The sequence below is a fragment of the Acomys russatus genome, chromosome 31 (genome assembly GCF_903995435.1).
Source record: "Acomys russatus chromosome 31, mAcoRus1.1, whole genome shotgun sequence".
Taxonomy (NCBI): domain Eukaryota; kingdom Metazoa; phylum Chordata; class Mammalia; order Rodentia; family Muridae; genus Acomys; species Acomys russatus.
Window position 1 is genome coordinate 4,289,752 of NC_067167.1, and position 12,966 is coordinate 4,302,717.

At 52.4% G+C, this 12,966-nt stretch overlaps 1 protein-coding gene across 1 annotated transcript in view; it reads left to right on the top strand.

The window, feature by feature from the left end:
* The window catches only part of Ranbp3 (RAN binding protein 3), a 39,745-nt gene that overhangs the window by 7,620 nt on the left and 19,159 nt on the right, over positions 1-12,966 (top strand). Inside the window, exons 2-3 of the mRNA XM_051139944.1 lie at positions 5,933-5,988; positions 11,946-12,146. Coding sequence (XP_050995901.1) covers positions 5,933-5,988; positions 11,946-12,146 — 257 coding nt within the window. The remainder of the gene's footprint in view (positions 1-5,932; positions 5,989-11,945; positions 12,147-12,966) is intronic.

Genomic DNA, 12,966 nt, shown 5'->3' on the forward strand with positions numbered 1-12,966 from the left:
TACCTGCCTCAGTCAAGTGTGATCGGGTGCCTAGTATGGACAGGGCCCTGACCTGCTTTCTTCCCATGATTAAGACAAATTTGCTGAGCTTGCATATGGTGGAGCTCGGGGTTGGTGGCTCTCTGGTTCTCCCCATTCTCCATCTGTGATGCCCACTGAGTGCCATGGCAGCCCTGTGTGGTAGTGAGTTGATGGGGTCACACCATCAGGGGCTGTTGCCTCTCAGCCAGCTGGGAGGTGGCCTGCCTGCCTTTTTAGTACTATGGCTGCTGGCAACTCGGTTGGGTGGGCTCACAGATGGGAGGTCAGAAGTGCAGCCCCTCCTGGCACTGGCCACCACAGTGCCTCATGTGTTCTAGGGTGGACAACTCTACCTAGTTTTCCTTTCTTGGTCCAAGGTTCAAGTGGCTTCTGTGAGAATGTTCTCCCTCTTTGCATGGAGCTGTTCTGTACTTGCTTGGTTCTGGCTTCCCTAGTCAGGGGCCCTCAAGGCCAGCCATAATTGCCCCTACTGCTGACCTGAGGCCTGTTGCTTACAGGTTCCCAGCTCAACTTGTCTTCTCTTGGAATCTGCCTCAGAGATCTCTGGGATTGTCAGCCAACAAGCATTGCATCAGGCATAGCATTCGTTGTTGGTCACCTGAAGGCTAGCAGTTGTCTTGGTGTGCATGACCTGTGCTTCCAGATGGCCTCAATAGTTTGTCATGTGGTCTTGGGTGTGATTGTAGTGACAACTGATGCTGCTTTGGAGCGTGCAGTGGGTCACTGTGTCTTTAAGCACTTGAACACAACTCTCACCCTTCCCTGTTTCACTTACACAGCATCTGTGTGGCTGAGATGGCCTTGGATGCACCCACACTCCCACCACCAATCTCAGACAGCTACACAGCGGTGTGGTCCAGGGGTCATCTTAGGTTTCCTTCCAGCTGGGCTACAGGGCTTTATCCACCAGCCTTCTCTTGCTTTCGCTTCACCGTGTCTGTGTTAGGCCACGAAGGCCACAGACCTTCCTGCATTTGTATAGGCTGGAGGACTCCTATATGTCACTTCCCTTTTGTGAGCTTACTGGGGTTTTGCCAGACTCAGTGTAAGTGGGTGCCTCCTTGGCTATAGGGACAGTAGAGTGGAGCAGGCAACAAATGTCGCTGTCCTTAGAGTGTTGTTTGGGAGCTGAGCCACTGCACATGTTCTTTACTCACTCCAGAGGCTGGTGTTTTGCTGCTGTTGGTAGTGACTTGAAGTAGGACACCCCTGTGGCCAAGGCCTCCTGGACACTCAGTAGTGTGGCACTCAGTACTTGGCCACAGCAGTGTGGTAACATTAGCCCTTAGTGAGACTGACAGGTGCTTTATGTGTCAACCATGGGTTGAGTACTGCTCCCACTATGGAAGGTTTTCACATGGGGCCCAGGGCAGAATCAAAGCAATGCCTTCCTCAGTACCTCTGTGAGGCCATGTGGGCACTTCCAGGAGACACTTCAGGTACCCCTTGTCAGTCAGGGCCAGGAAGTCTGAGACACACAAGCCAGAGGCCTCCTCATTCCCCACCACAGAGCTCATAGGGGAGCCTTGCTGACACGTGGAAACTTGCACTGAAAGGGTTTGCTTCTTCTGGTGTAGATTTGTTCTCACAGCAGCTGACATTGTCCTCACTGGAGTAAAGTGGCTGACCCAGGGCCCAGGGTGCTTGAGGGATGTTTACTGAGGGTGTTCTCAGATAGGGAGGTGGAGACATGCGGTGTTGCCTCGCTAACATGGTGCTGAGTCCTTTAGTGCCTGTCCACCGTGGCTGCCTGGAAAGTGAGGCGCCATTAAGAGGCAGCAATGAAGTCCAAGGCTGTCTTGCTGGAGTGGCTTGGGCCCTTGAAGCCCGCCACACTGGGTGCCTAGCCGTGGCCTGGGCACTCTCTCCTGTGCTGAGTGGACGCAGGAGTGTTTGACTTGGAGACGTGTGTTTGTTATGTGAGTGCTGTGGTCATTGCCTGTCTTTGCCCCACTGGTAGACCCAGGCCCCAAAGCTCCTTTCAGGTGTTGGTCTTCTGGGGGGTTAGATGACAGTTGCTTTGTTCCAGATGCCATAGCTCCAAAGGAAAGCACCCTTCCTCTCAGGAGAATGTGGATGTGGCCCACCTCTAGAGGCCTTAGGGTAACAGCAGACAGATGCATTGATGAGGCTGGCTGTGCAGAGCTGTAACAGTGTGGATGAAATGCTTGAGGTTTGGGGAATCCCAGAGAGCATGTCTGCAGTGAGTGAATGGCAGAGGCCACAGGAAGACTCAAGGTATCACCATGGGGCTACTTGGACCAGGCTGGCCCTTCACCCCCTTTGTAGAGGGGACAGTGAGTTCAAGCAAGCCAGGCCTTCAGGCCAGAGCACATGTGTAGGACAGCTTCCCATCAGTGCTCCAGATGGCAGAGCTCGCCTGCCTAGAGCCAGGCTTGCTGGAGTGACTCGCCTGGGCCCTCCCTCCTGTGCTGGACACAAGGCACAGGGATGTATGGATTGGAGGCTTGGGTTTAATAAGTGCCAAATGTGAGTGCTGTGGCCATCAACGCTATTGGCTGGTGTACAGAACCCTCACCATCTCCTCAGCTCCCATCCAGGCATTGACATCATCTGCCTTGTAGCTGCCTGTCAAGCACCTGTCCTGTGTGCTGAGAGAATTCCTTTCCTGGGAGCATGGAAACAGCATCTACCCCATTCCTCATAAAGATCCCAGTAACAAACCAAAGTAGGAGCACACCACAGTTCACTCTCAGGAGACCAATACATATATTGGGCTTTATAGACCCCCGGGCCATGGCTTGCTTATAGAAGCATGGGTGAGACCCAGGCCCAAAGTCATTTAGGGCAGAATTGCATACAAAGCTGAGAGGAGAGACTGGAGTGTCAGGTGAGGGTCCAGCAGCAACCATCCTGCAGCCTCCTGTGCAGTGTTTGCAGTGAGCATGCTCATGAGTCTGAGAGGCAAGTGCAGAGGAACCCATGAAGCCAGCAGCTGTTTTGCTGGGAGCGTTGTGCCTGTAACATCTGTGAAGCGCTGTATGGGGCAGAGAATTCTAGGCTCACTCCTCTCCCCAGCCTTGGGGCCTCTGTTGTATCTGCACCCTCTCCTACTCTGTCCTGTGGAGGAGAGCCAGCTGAGCTATAGCCTGTACTGCCACCCACTTTAGTTTTGGAATTCAGCAGTTAATAAATATTGGTGTGGTTGCATAGTAGCTAGGGTCAGTTTATAAAGTGGGTTTTTTTTTATTTATTTATTTTAAAGACATGTTAGTTTTAATTATGTATGTGAGTTTGTATACATGACTACAGAGTTGGTGGAGGCCAGGAGATGGCATCAGGTCCTCCGGCATGAGCCACCTGATATGGGTGCTGGGAACTAAACCCAGGTCTTCTGCAAGAGCAGGAACTGTACCCAGCTGCTGAGTGGCTCTCTAGCACCTTCTGTTTTCATCCGTACTTAGGACAACCTCCAGGATAGTTCTTCCACCTTGTGGGTTCCACAGTCCATTCTATAGTTGTTGAGCTTGGTACCAGACATCTCACCGCGCAGAGCCATCTTACCAGCCCTGTTTATTTTTGAGGTGTTCTTGTCTATCGGGTAGTCATTTTGAAGTCCTGATTCTCCTGCGTCTACATCCCAAGTGCTAGTTTATGTGGTTTCTGTGGTGTTGGGATGGATGGATCCCTGGGCTTTGTGCATGCTGTATGTGGGTGCTCTACTTATGGAGCCACATACCCTGCCATAGAGAGTAGGTGAAGTTTAGGGGTCGTACGTTGGTTCACACAATGGCCACAGAAGACCTTTTGGAAGCTTGGAAGCCAAGCTGAGGACATTGTGTCTGTATGGAAGGCAGCATTAGACTCAGGAGGTGAGCCTTGCAGAAGTGAGCTGTGGTACAAGGCAGCCAGCAGGGCCATCCTCTTGATGCAGCTCACAATCTGGTTATTGCATTGTGGCTTTAGATGGCCTTGGGTGTCTGTCAACCTGGGGTCATGGTGACTACAGCGGAGGGTCTGGATGGTTCCAAGTCAGGACTGGGCCAGGGTGGGTCTGGTCTGCATTGATGTCACCTGCCTGGCTGCTTCCTAGTGCTTCTGTCCCTGGCTGAGCATGCCTCTAGGCTCCTTGCAGTTGTTCCTATCTGGTGGGCTCTGGATTTCTTTAGGGGACATATGCCCATGAGTACTTGAGGGGCTGTGATGGGGCTGCCTCTGAGGAAAGGGTGGAGTAGCTCCCCCAGGCTGCAGTCCCAAGCTGATTTCAGCAGCAGTGGGCACCACTTACTGGCCTGACCAACATCTGAGCCTGGTCAGCCCCACACGGGGCCTAGGGACTGGAGTTCCAGGCCTCTACGCTGTAGCTGCCCTGCAAGGTCTCAATAGTGACAGGTGGCCCGGCAGCTCTAGTAGAAGGAGAGTGTCCCTTGTCATAATCCCAGCCATGTATTTATGAGCCAGTGTCCCCTGGGTGAGCTGCTGTCCTCAGCAAGCCTGTAGCCAGGGTTGGCTTGAAAGGGACCAAGACGGCCAAAGTACCTCACACTTCACTGATGCTGGGTGCAGAGGCAGAGCTGGACTGGACACTGGCCCAGCTGCTAAGCTTGGGCACAGAGGTGCTGACAGGGCTCTGGGGACCTGGCATAGACTCTAGTGTTGCTGCCCTGCCCACTCTCCTCCCTTCCCCTGCCATCATTTGTGTTGGCTGTGGGTACAAGACGTGTGGACCTGGCTGGGAAGCCTGTCATTCTCTGGTGGTTAGCAGCTTCGGTTATAAGGCAGATGAACACAGGTGGTCACAGGAGTACTGGGGCAGAAGGGACTGAGGTAGTGAGAATGTCCCTGTTAGCAGGCTGTATGTTTAAGGTCTGTGGTCCCAGGGTCAAGCTCAGTGTCCTCCTTCTCCAGGAGTGGATATGAGGGTAAGTGGGTGATGTCTGTGTGGTCATGGCCTTGATGTCTTTGTCCCTTCCCCCAACAGGACTCCCAAATGGTTGCCCTGTTCTTTCCTCCTCATCTCTTCTTCACATGTGCTGAGTGTGTACGTGAATATATCTGCCACCCCAGGCACTGTGGGTTTCTCTGGCACCATGCCAAGTATAGTTCCCAGGCCCCTCCTAGTCAACCTTTGGGGTTTATGGTGTGGGTGGGAGTTACCAGAGCCACTAGGGCACCACTAGTACATGTCCTGTCCCATGAGGTGCAGAACCTGCCACTGTCTGACTCTGAGCAGCACGTCAGGGCACTGCTTTTTATCTATCTGTCTATTCATCCTTCCTTCCTTCCTTCCTTCCTACCTGTCTTTCTGTCTGTCTGTATCTATCTACCTATCTATTTTTCTCTGTGTAACAGTCTTGGCTGTCCTAGGCTCACTTTGTAGGTCAGGATGGCTTCAAACTCACAGAAATCCACCTGCCTCTGCTTTCTCAGTGCTGGGATTAATGGTGTACACCACGAACCCCAGCTTGAAACTCTTTCTCAACAGCACCTTTACAAACCAGATCAGTTGGGTTTCTAGGGGAGCTGTTTAGGAAGCAGGAGCCTAAGGACCAGCTGGCTGCCATTCATGCATGGTGGTGCACACATTTAATCCCAGAACTTGGGAGGCATCTCTGTGACTCTGAGGCTAGCCTGGTCTACATAGTGAGGCCTAGGCTCAAAAACAAAATTACAAAAAAACCCAAATTGGAGGCTGGGTGTGGTGGTGCACACCTTTAATCCCAGCACTTGGGAAGCAGAGCTAGGCAGATCACTGTGAGTTCAAGGTCAGCCTGGTCTACAAAGTGAGTCTAGGACAGCCATGAGTATACAGAGAAACCCTGTCTCAAAAAACCAAAACCAAACCAAAACAAAACCCCAAAACTTCAAGTTGATACCCAGCTCTTAGTTTTGTGTGTGTTGCATGATGTTTCTTTCTTTTCTTTTTCAGAAAAACCTGCTGTTGCACCATCCGTCTTTGTGTTTCAGAAGGACAAAGGACAGAAGGTGAGGGCCACTGCACACTCTGTACATAGCTTCCTCCAACTTGCTCTGCTTCCTAAGACGCCAGTGAAGACCAGGTTGATGGGGCCTCCAGACTTCACTTTGAACCAGAGCATCGGCTTCGGACATGGTCTCAGGTCTCAGCCCTGTGCTCTAGAATTGTCTCCCTATTCTGGGAAAGCTAGGGCAGAGGGCCTGGGAATGGGAGGCACTTCGGGAAGGAGAAAGGCTGATGAATTCGAGAGGAACGAGCTCTGTGCATGGAGTCTACACTTAGAACACAGCCTCCACTCTTTTCCCAGTACCCCAGGAAAGTGTCTTAGGGGATTGTGTCCCAGCCAGTGCATGTCACTGCACCTGGAATAAATCTGCTTACTGTCCCTGCCTCTCCTCCCTGTCTATAGGGCTGAGTGTGCCCTCTTGGAGGGCATATCACTTTAGAGGCCATGTGCTACATGTCTAGTGTGCGCTGCCTCTGGGCCTTGCCAGGTGTGGAGAGGCAACAGCCCAGAATGCCACTGTCCACTCAAGGCTATCCATTTTACCCCTCCTGGACACAGCTGTGTGCAGAGGTCAGAGGCATATCAGAAGATGGTAGCTGCTGGTGGCATGGCTCCCAGCCTGTGCATTTGCATCTTGTTGGGAGGCTGGCAGTATTTGACAGCGTCTGGGTAATCAGCTAGGAGCTGCTGTGGCCTGATGATGGTGTGTGGGTGTGGGTGCGCGCGCGCGCATGTCCATCCATCCGTCCATCTGTCCATGCATAGGTATGCATATTCAGGTGAGGGTGAGGAAAGCTGCTGCCTACCCCGCCCCCATACCTGCCAGGGTGACACTGCTGCATGGTAATGTTGAGCTGCTTAGCTGTCCGTTCCTGTTGTTGGCTGAAGCATCTGGAGGCCCCAGGAAGCTGCAGGTTTGTTTTGGTGATATTAGTTTCCAAGATGCCATGCGGCCTTCTGTCCCCAGCCTGGTGACACTCTACGTTGGGTCCTCTATGTGGTCTTCAGTAGTAGTCAGCGTCATGTGTCAGATCTGTCTCCCGTTGTTTTCTCTCTAGTGTTGAGCAGTATCTGGACTTCTCTGGACCGTCCTGTGCTCATGTCCTAGGCGGCTTTAGTTGGTTGTGTTGGAACCCCACACAGCCCCCGGCTGCCCCTCTGCTGCTGTGCGGTTCCATACACAGAAGGTCCTGACTATCTGAGCCTTGTGGAGGAAGCCACCAGTGGGAACTGCCACAATCCTCAGGCAGGGTACAGCTCTGAGGGGGATGCTAGGGACCTGGCTAGGTGTGAGCACACCCAAGTGTCATGATCCTTGGGCGGGGGGTGTCACGTGATATCATTGGTTTGGGTTCAGCTTCTCCAAGAGGTCCATGTGACTAGCCTTACACCCTGGCTTTGATGCCTCCAAGTATGCTGTGTGTTCTTACCAAAGTCATAGGCTTTTCAGTGCTGTTTTCTGCTGTGTGACTGCCAGGCAGAAGTGGCCTGCCTGGGCTATACAGTGAAGGCCTATCTCCTTACTTACTTTGTATGCAAGCATGTCTGTGTACCACGTGTGTGCAGGTGCCTGTGGAGGCCAGAGGAGGGTGTCAGGGTCCCAGGACTGGATGTAGAGATAGGTGGTTGTGAACCACTTGATGTGGATGCTGTTGCAGACAACATGCCTTCCCTGTGAGGAATCCCTCTTCATACTTACCAGTTAGCAAAAGGATGGCTCTTGAGTAGAGCATGCCTGGCTGCAGCTACTGCCCAAAGAGTAGCATCAGATACAGACTTACTGGGTCATAACTTAGGCTCCTTAGTAGGCTGCAGGCCCTGGCTCCAGGTTGCACTTTCAGCAGTGTAAACAGAGACAAGACACTGCAAGTCTGGGCACTTGGACAGAAGGGAGGGTCTCACAGAAAAGAAGGTGCCAGAATTCTTTCTTCAGTACACCATGTTGTTAACCTGGGTCGTCTTGCCTGCCTTATGGAATCATGCTGTGGGCTTTTGGGAGGCCAGGAAATAGCATTGGCTGTGGCTGCCTGTCAGAGGTGTGTTTCTGGGGGATGGGCCCAATGGCTGCTCAGTCCTTTGAACAAATGTTCACCTCCTGGCATGGTATCTATTTATCTCTAATAGTCCTGGGTAGCTGCTTTCATCTCTGGGCTTTGGGCAGCGCCCCTTAGCTCAATTCTCCTGATTTAATGTCTCCTAAGCAAACTTACTACCAAATCTTATGGCAGCAGCTCTGTTGCCAAGGGTTTCTTCAGCGTTACTGGAAGCTAAAGCCCAGACCTCTACAAGGAGAGTCAGCACCCCCCTCCCAAAAAAAACTCTGTCTCTTAAGCAAACAGGCAACATAACAATAGAGTGTGAGGCCTTTGTCCCTCTGTTCCCAGCCAAGCTTCCCTCAGGAGTCTGTCTCCCCATTCTTCTGTCTGGTTTTTGCTCTTATATTTTCAGTTTTATTTGGAAAATTCTCAAATCCTCAGAAAAGACAACATTAAGGCTGGGCATAGTAGTGTATACCTTTAATTCCAGCATCAGGAAGCAGAAGTTGGCAGATGGGGAACAGGACAATACTAGCAACCGACCCCAGTGCTTGCCTCCACCTAGCATTTCCAGGGACCTGACCAAGGAAGGACTTGGTGCAACCAGTGTCTGCCCTTCCGTAGCACGAGGAGCAGGGCACTCCTTAGGGAATGGCTGTGGGGTTGGTCAGGGTGGAGTCAAAGCTGAGTTGTGGGATAAACTTCCCGATGTGGTGGCACATCTCTGTGGTGGCGCACGCCTTTAATCCCAGCATTTGGGAGGCAGAGGCAGGTGGATCTCTGAGTTCGAGGTCAGCCTGCTCTACAGAGTTCTAGGTCAGCAAAGGCTACACAGAACAACCCTGTCTCAAACAACAAACAAACCATGAAGCCTGCTGTCAATCAGAACATGTGCTCCCCAAGTCACCTTTGTGTGTGAGGCGGAAAGACTGTAAGATTTGGGCCAGCCTGGGCTACAGAGGGGGACCCTGACTTCAGAGAGCTAGGTTCATGTTTTTAAAAACAAAAAAACAAAAAAAAAAAAAAACTGCACTGGACAGTGGCACAGGACTAGAAAGGGAGCAAGTGGCTCAGCTGCCAGCCAGTTTTCACCTCCCATGACAGGTGCATCAGCAGCTGTGCAGTGACAGTGGCGAGTTGGCTGTTGCCCGGGGTAACAGGTTGCCACCTTCCGCTGTTGCCTAGCTTAGGGAATCTGCCCATGCCTGTTTATTTTATGGATGTTGTTTGTTGCTATCATTTGTTTCTGGTGATGGAACCAGGAGCTTGTGTGCCAGCCCATCATCCTAGCACCGAAGTACATCCCCAATCCAAGCTTTTGCTTACTTATTAATTATTAATAATGATTGTTTTTGTTTAGAGACGGACTCACTGTGTAGTCCTGGCTGAACTAGAGCTTGCTGTGTAGAGCAGGCTGTCCTGAACTCTGCCTGCTTCTGGCTCTGCCTTCAAAGTGCTGGGTTTAAAGGTGTACCACCACACCTGGCTTATTTATTAATTTTTGAGTTAGAAATCTCATGCTTGGGTTTAGAGAGTCTCCTAGCTGGGTGGTGGTGGTGCAGGACTTTTAATCCCAGCACTCTGAAGGCAGCCTGGTCTGCAGTGAGTTCCAGGACAGCCAGGGCTGTTACCCAGAGAACCTTGTCTAGAAAACAACAACAACAAAAGAGCCCCACGCTCTACTGACTGAGTTAGCTGGGCAGTCTTTTAAATTTTTATTTTATGCACGAGTGTTTTGTCTGCAAGTGTATTTGCACCACGTGTCTGTAACCTGGAGTTACAGACAGCTGTGAGCTGCCATGTGGGTGCTGGGAATTAAACCCAGGTCTTCTGAAAGAACAGCCAGTGCTCTTTGAGTAATAGCCATCTCTCAGCCCAGTGGTCATTATTTTTAAGACAGTCTTATAGCCCAAGCTGTTCTTGAACTCACTGTGTAACCCAGGCTAGCCTTGGATTTCTGATCCTCCTGCCTCTCACTCCTGAGTGGGAGGCTGGCGTGGGAGCTAAGGGTGGAACCCAGACCTTTACACATGTGAGGCAAATGCTCTACAATAGAACTGCGGCACAGTTTATTTAATTTTATTTTAGTCTGAGACAGTCTTGACCTGTAGCCAGGGTGGGGTTTACATGTCTAAGTGCTGGGGTGACAGGTATGCACCCCCATGGACTCCAGACCTTTGACACCTGAAGAGTTGTGGCCAGAGTACTCTTGCTGTTCTCTGTCCCCGCGTCCTGGGGATGCTTTCTGTGGGGCGTGGGTATGAGGCTATTGCTTTGTGTGCCTGGGAGGTAGGCGCTTTGCTCTCTCCATGCTTGCTGTATTGCCAGTGATGGATGCAGCTGTCAGCATATCCCCTTGCAGCATGTGCTGACCCGTGGCACCTCAGCAGTGGCTCTCAGAAGCCAGTGCTGCTCAGCCTCATCCCTAGCTGTGGACATCTGCTGTCCCCTGTACCTGTGCCCGTTTTTCATATAGCACCTGGATGATTTGGTTCTTTAGTGTCCCTGGGGGATACAGAGGCCAGAAACGGGTGGCAGGCTGGCATGATATGGGTTAGTACCAGACGATAGCGGTGGAACATTCCTTCCTTGTCTTTGCTCCTGGCCCCCGAGAGGGCACTGTCTGCCCTCCTTGTGACCCCAGTTAGCTGATCCTGTCTCCCACTCTCAGCAAGGAGTTAAATTAAATCTCACTCTCAAGTAGCAGGAGGAGCTGATGTGGCCACTGTGATCTAGGAGGCTGATGATGCTGAGCTCCAAGCATGACGTGACGTGTGTAGAAGCTTTCTAAGCTCTCTTGGCCCTCTTGGGCCAGGGTCTCCCTTCGTAGCCCAGGCTGGCCTAGGTCACAGTCCTCCCGCCTCTACCTGCTGAGTGCTGTGAGTGCAGGTTTGGGCTGCTGTGTCTGCTCTGGAAGGAGGTTTGATGGGGCCGTTTCTTTTCACAGGACTCTGCGTTTGTTGTATTTTCTTTTGATGGGGGTCATATTTCAAAGTAGCACCCGTGCCACATCTGGTGACACAGTCCTGTGTCCCAGCCACCTGGGAGGCTGAGACAAGAGGGCCCCTGGAGCACAGGACTCAAGGTGACCTGGCATCAAGACAGATCACATCACAGCTCTGTGGGCAAGTCATACCCTTCAGACGTTCCTTCGTCTCTGGCCGACAGCCACAGCCATTTCAGTTATGGGCTGAGAACAGCTGGTAGACAGTGCCACATGGGGTTTGGGGCCTGGGGCCACAGGTGTCCTGTGTAGATGTCCTCAGAGTTCCCAGATCTCCCTCAAAGGCTGCTGGCTGTTAGTTTTTGCATTCCTTACCCTTTCTCAAATAAGCCCACACCCAGGGTGTCTGGGATGAGCTCGGGAAAACCAGAGACCAAAGAATGTGTGAGTGTCCTATCCCTCTGTCACTGACCTGTCACTGACAGCATTTTAATGTCTGGCTGAAATGGCCGAAAGCAACAGAATCCTGGGGGTTTAATCTCTAGCATCATGTCTCCTTCCCTGCTCCAAGAGAGGGATCTCCTCATTCTGGCCCACCATTGTTCTGAAAAGAAGGCTTAAGCCGGGTGTGGTGCCGCTTGCCTTTAATCCCAGCACTTAGGAGGCAGAGGCAGGTGGATCGCTGTGAGTTCGAGGCCAGCCTGGTCTATAAAAGTGAGTCCAGGACAGCCAGGTCTGTTACACAGAGAAACCCTGTCTCAAAAAACCTAAAAGAAAAGGAGGCTTACTCTCTACCTGCCCAACAGCCCTATGTACAAGAAGGCAGAGAGGTAGGGACAGGGCCCCTTCCTTTCTCCAGTGGCCTCTCTTGTCCCCTGGGCCCACACCACATACAGCCCCTGACATTTGTCCCTTACCCTTCTCCACAGTGTGGCCTTTTGTGTACATTGAAGGAAAATTGTCTTTTTTGCCCCCCAGTCCTCCACAGAGCACAAAGACTTGCCGGAGTCGGGAGAGGAGCCTCGGGGGGAGGCTGAGGCGCCCTGCCCTGATGCAGGGCACCCCAAATCTATTGGGGAGCATGCCTTAGACCCTTCTGCCCTTGCTAGCGCTTCCGCCAACTCTCCTCCACCCCCTGCTCCTGCAGCCCAGCCTCCTTGTGTGCAAGAACTGGCAGGGGTAAGTGCCCACAGCCCACCCTGCACTCTGTTACCTGGTTCGAGCCCCAGAGCCCACCTGAAGCAGCCGGGAGGGGGCAGCAAGGACTTACTCCACCCATATTAGTTATGCCACTGACCAGACAAAGGGACCAAGCCCCCTCTTATCTGTACCACAGTGAGAGATGGTGCCTGATTCCTAGGAGATGAGAGGGGACCTGAGAGGAGCTGGCATGGTAACACTGTCACTCTTCCAGGCCTCACTGGCCTCCTCCCGCTTCTCTTGTCGTGGGTGTGAGTGGGCAAGGTCAGGATCTTAGGATCTGGGCTCTCTGGACACTGAGCTTGGGCTGCTGTGAAGCAGGAAGAGGGGAAGCCCCCATCCAGTCCCTCTAGCATCCGTGGACCGTGGGGGTGGGGCTAGATTACACCTCAGTGGCAGGAAGTGCCTCTGTCTTAAAGTGAGAGCTGGGCCGGTAGCTCAGAGGATAAGAGCATTTGCTGTGAAACCAAGGCAACCTGAGTTCAAATCCCCAGCACCTACATAAAAAGACATGGTTACATACCTGTAACCTCAGCATTGTGGGGGGAGGGGGGAGACATGAAGATCCTGGAGCTCAGTGGTCGGCTAGCCTAGCCCAAAGTGGTGAGCTTCAGGTTCAGTGACAGACCTTGTTTCAAAGAACAAGTTGGAGAGCATAGAAGACACCCACCATCCCCTGCTGGTCTTCACACACAGGCACACTCCAAGGTAGGTAAGAGGTGGCCAGCACAGTCACAGGCGACCAGGTATATGTTGAGCGGGGCCAGGCTCTGCTTGCACCCTCCGCAGGCCTGAGTGG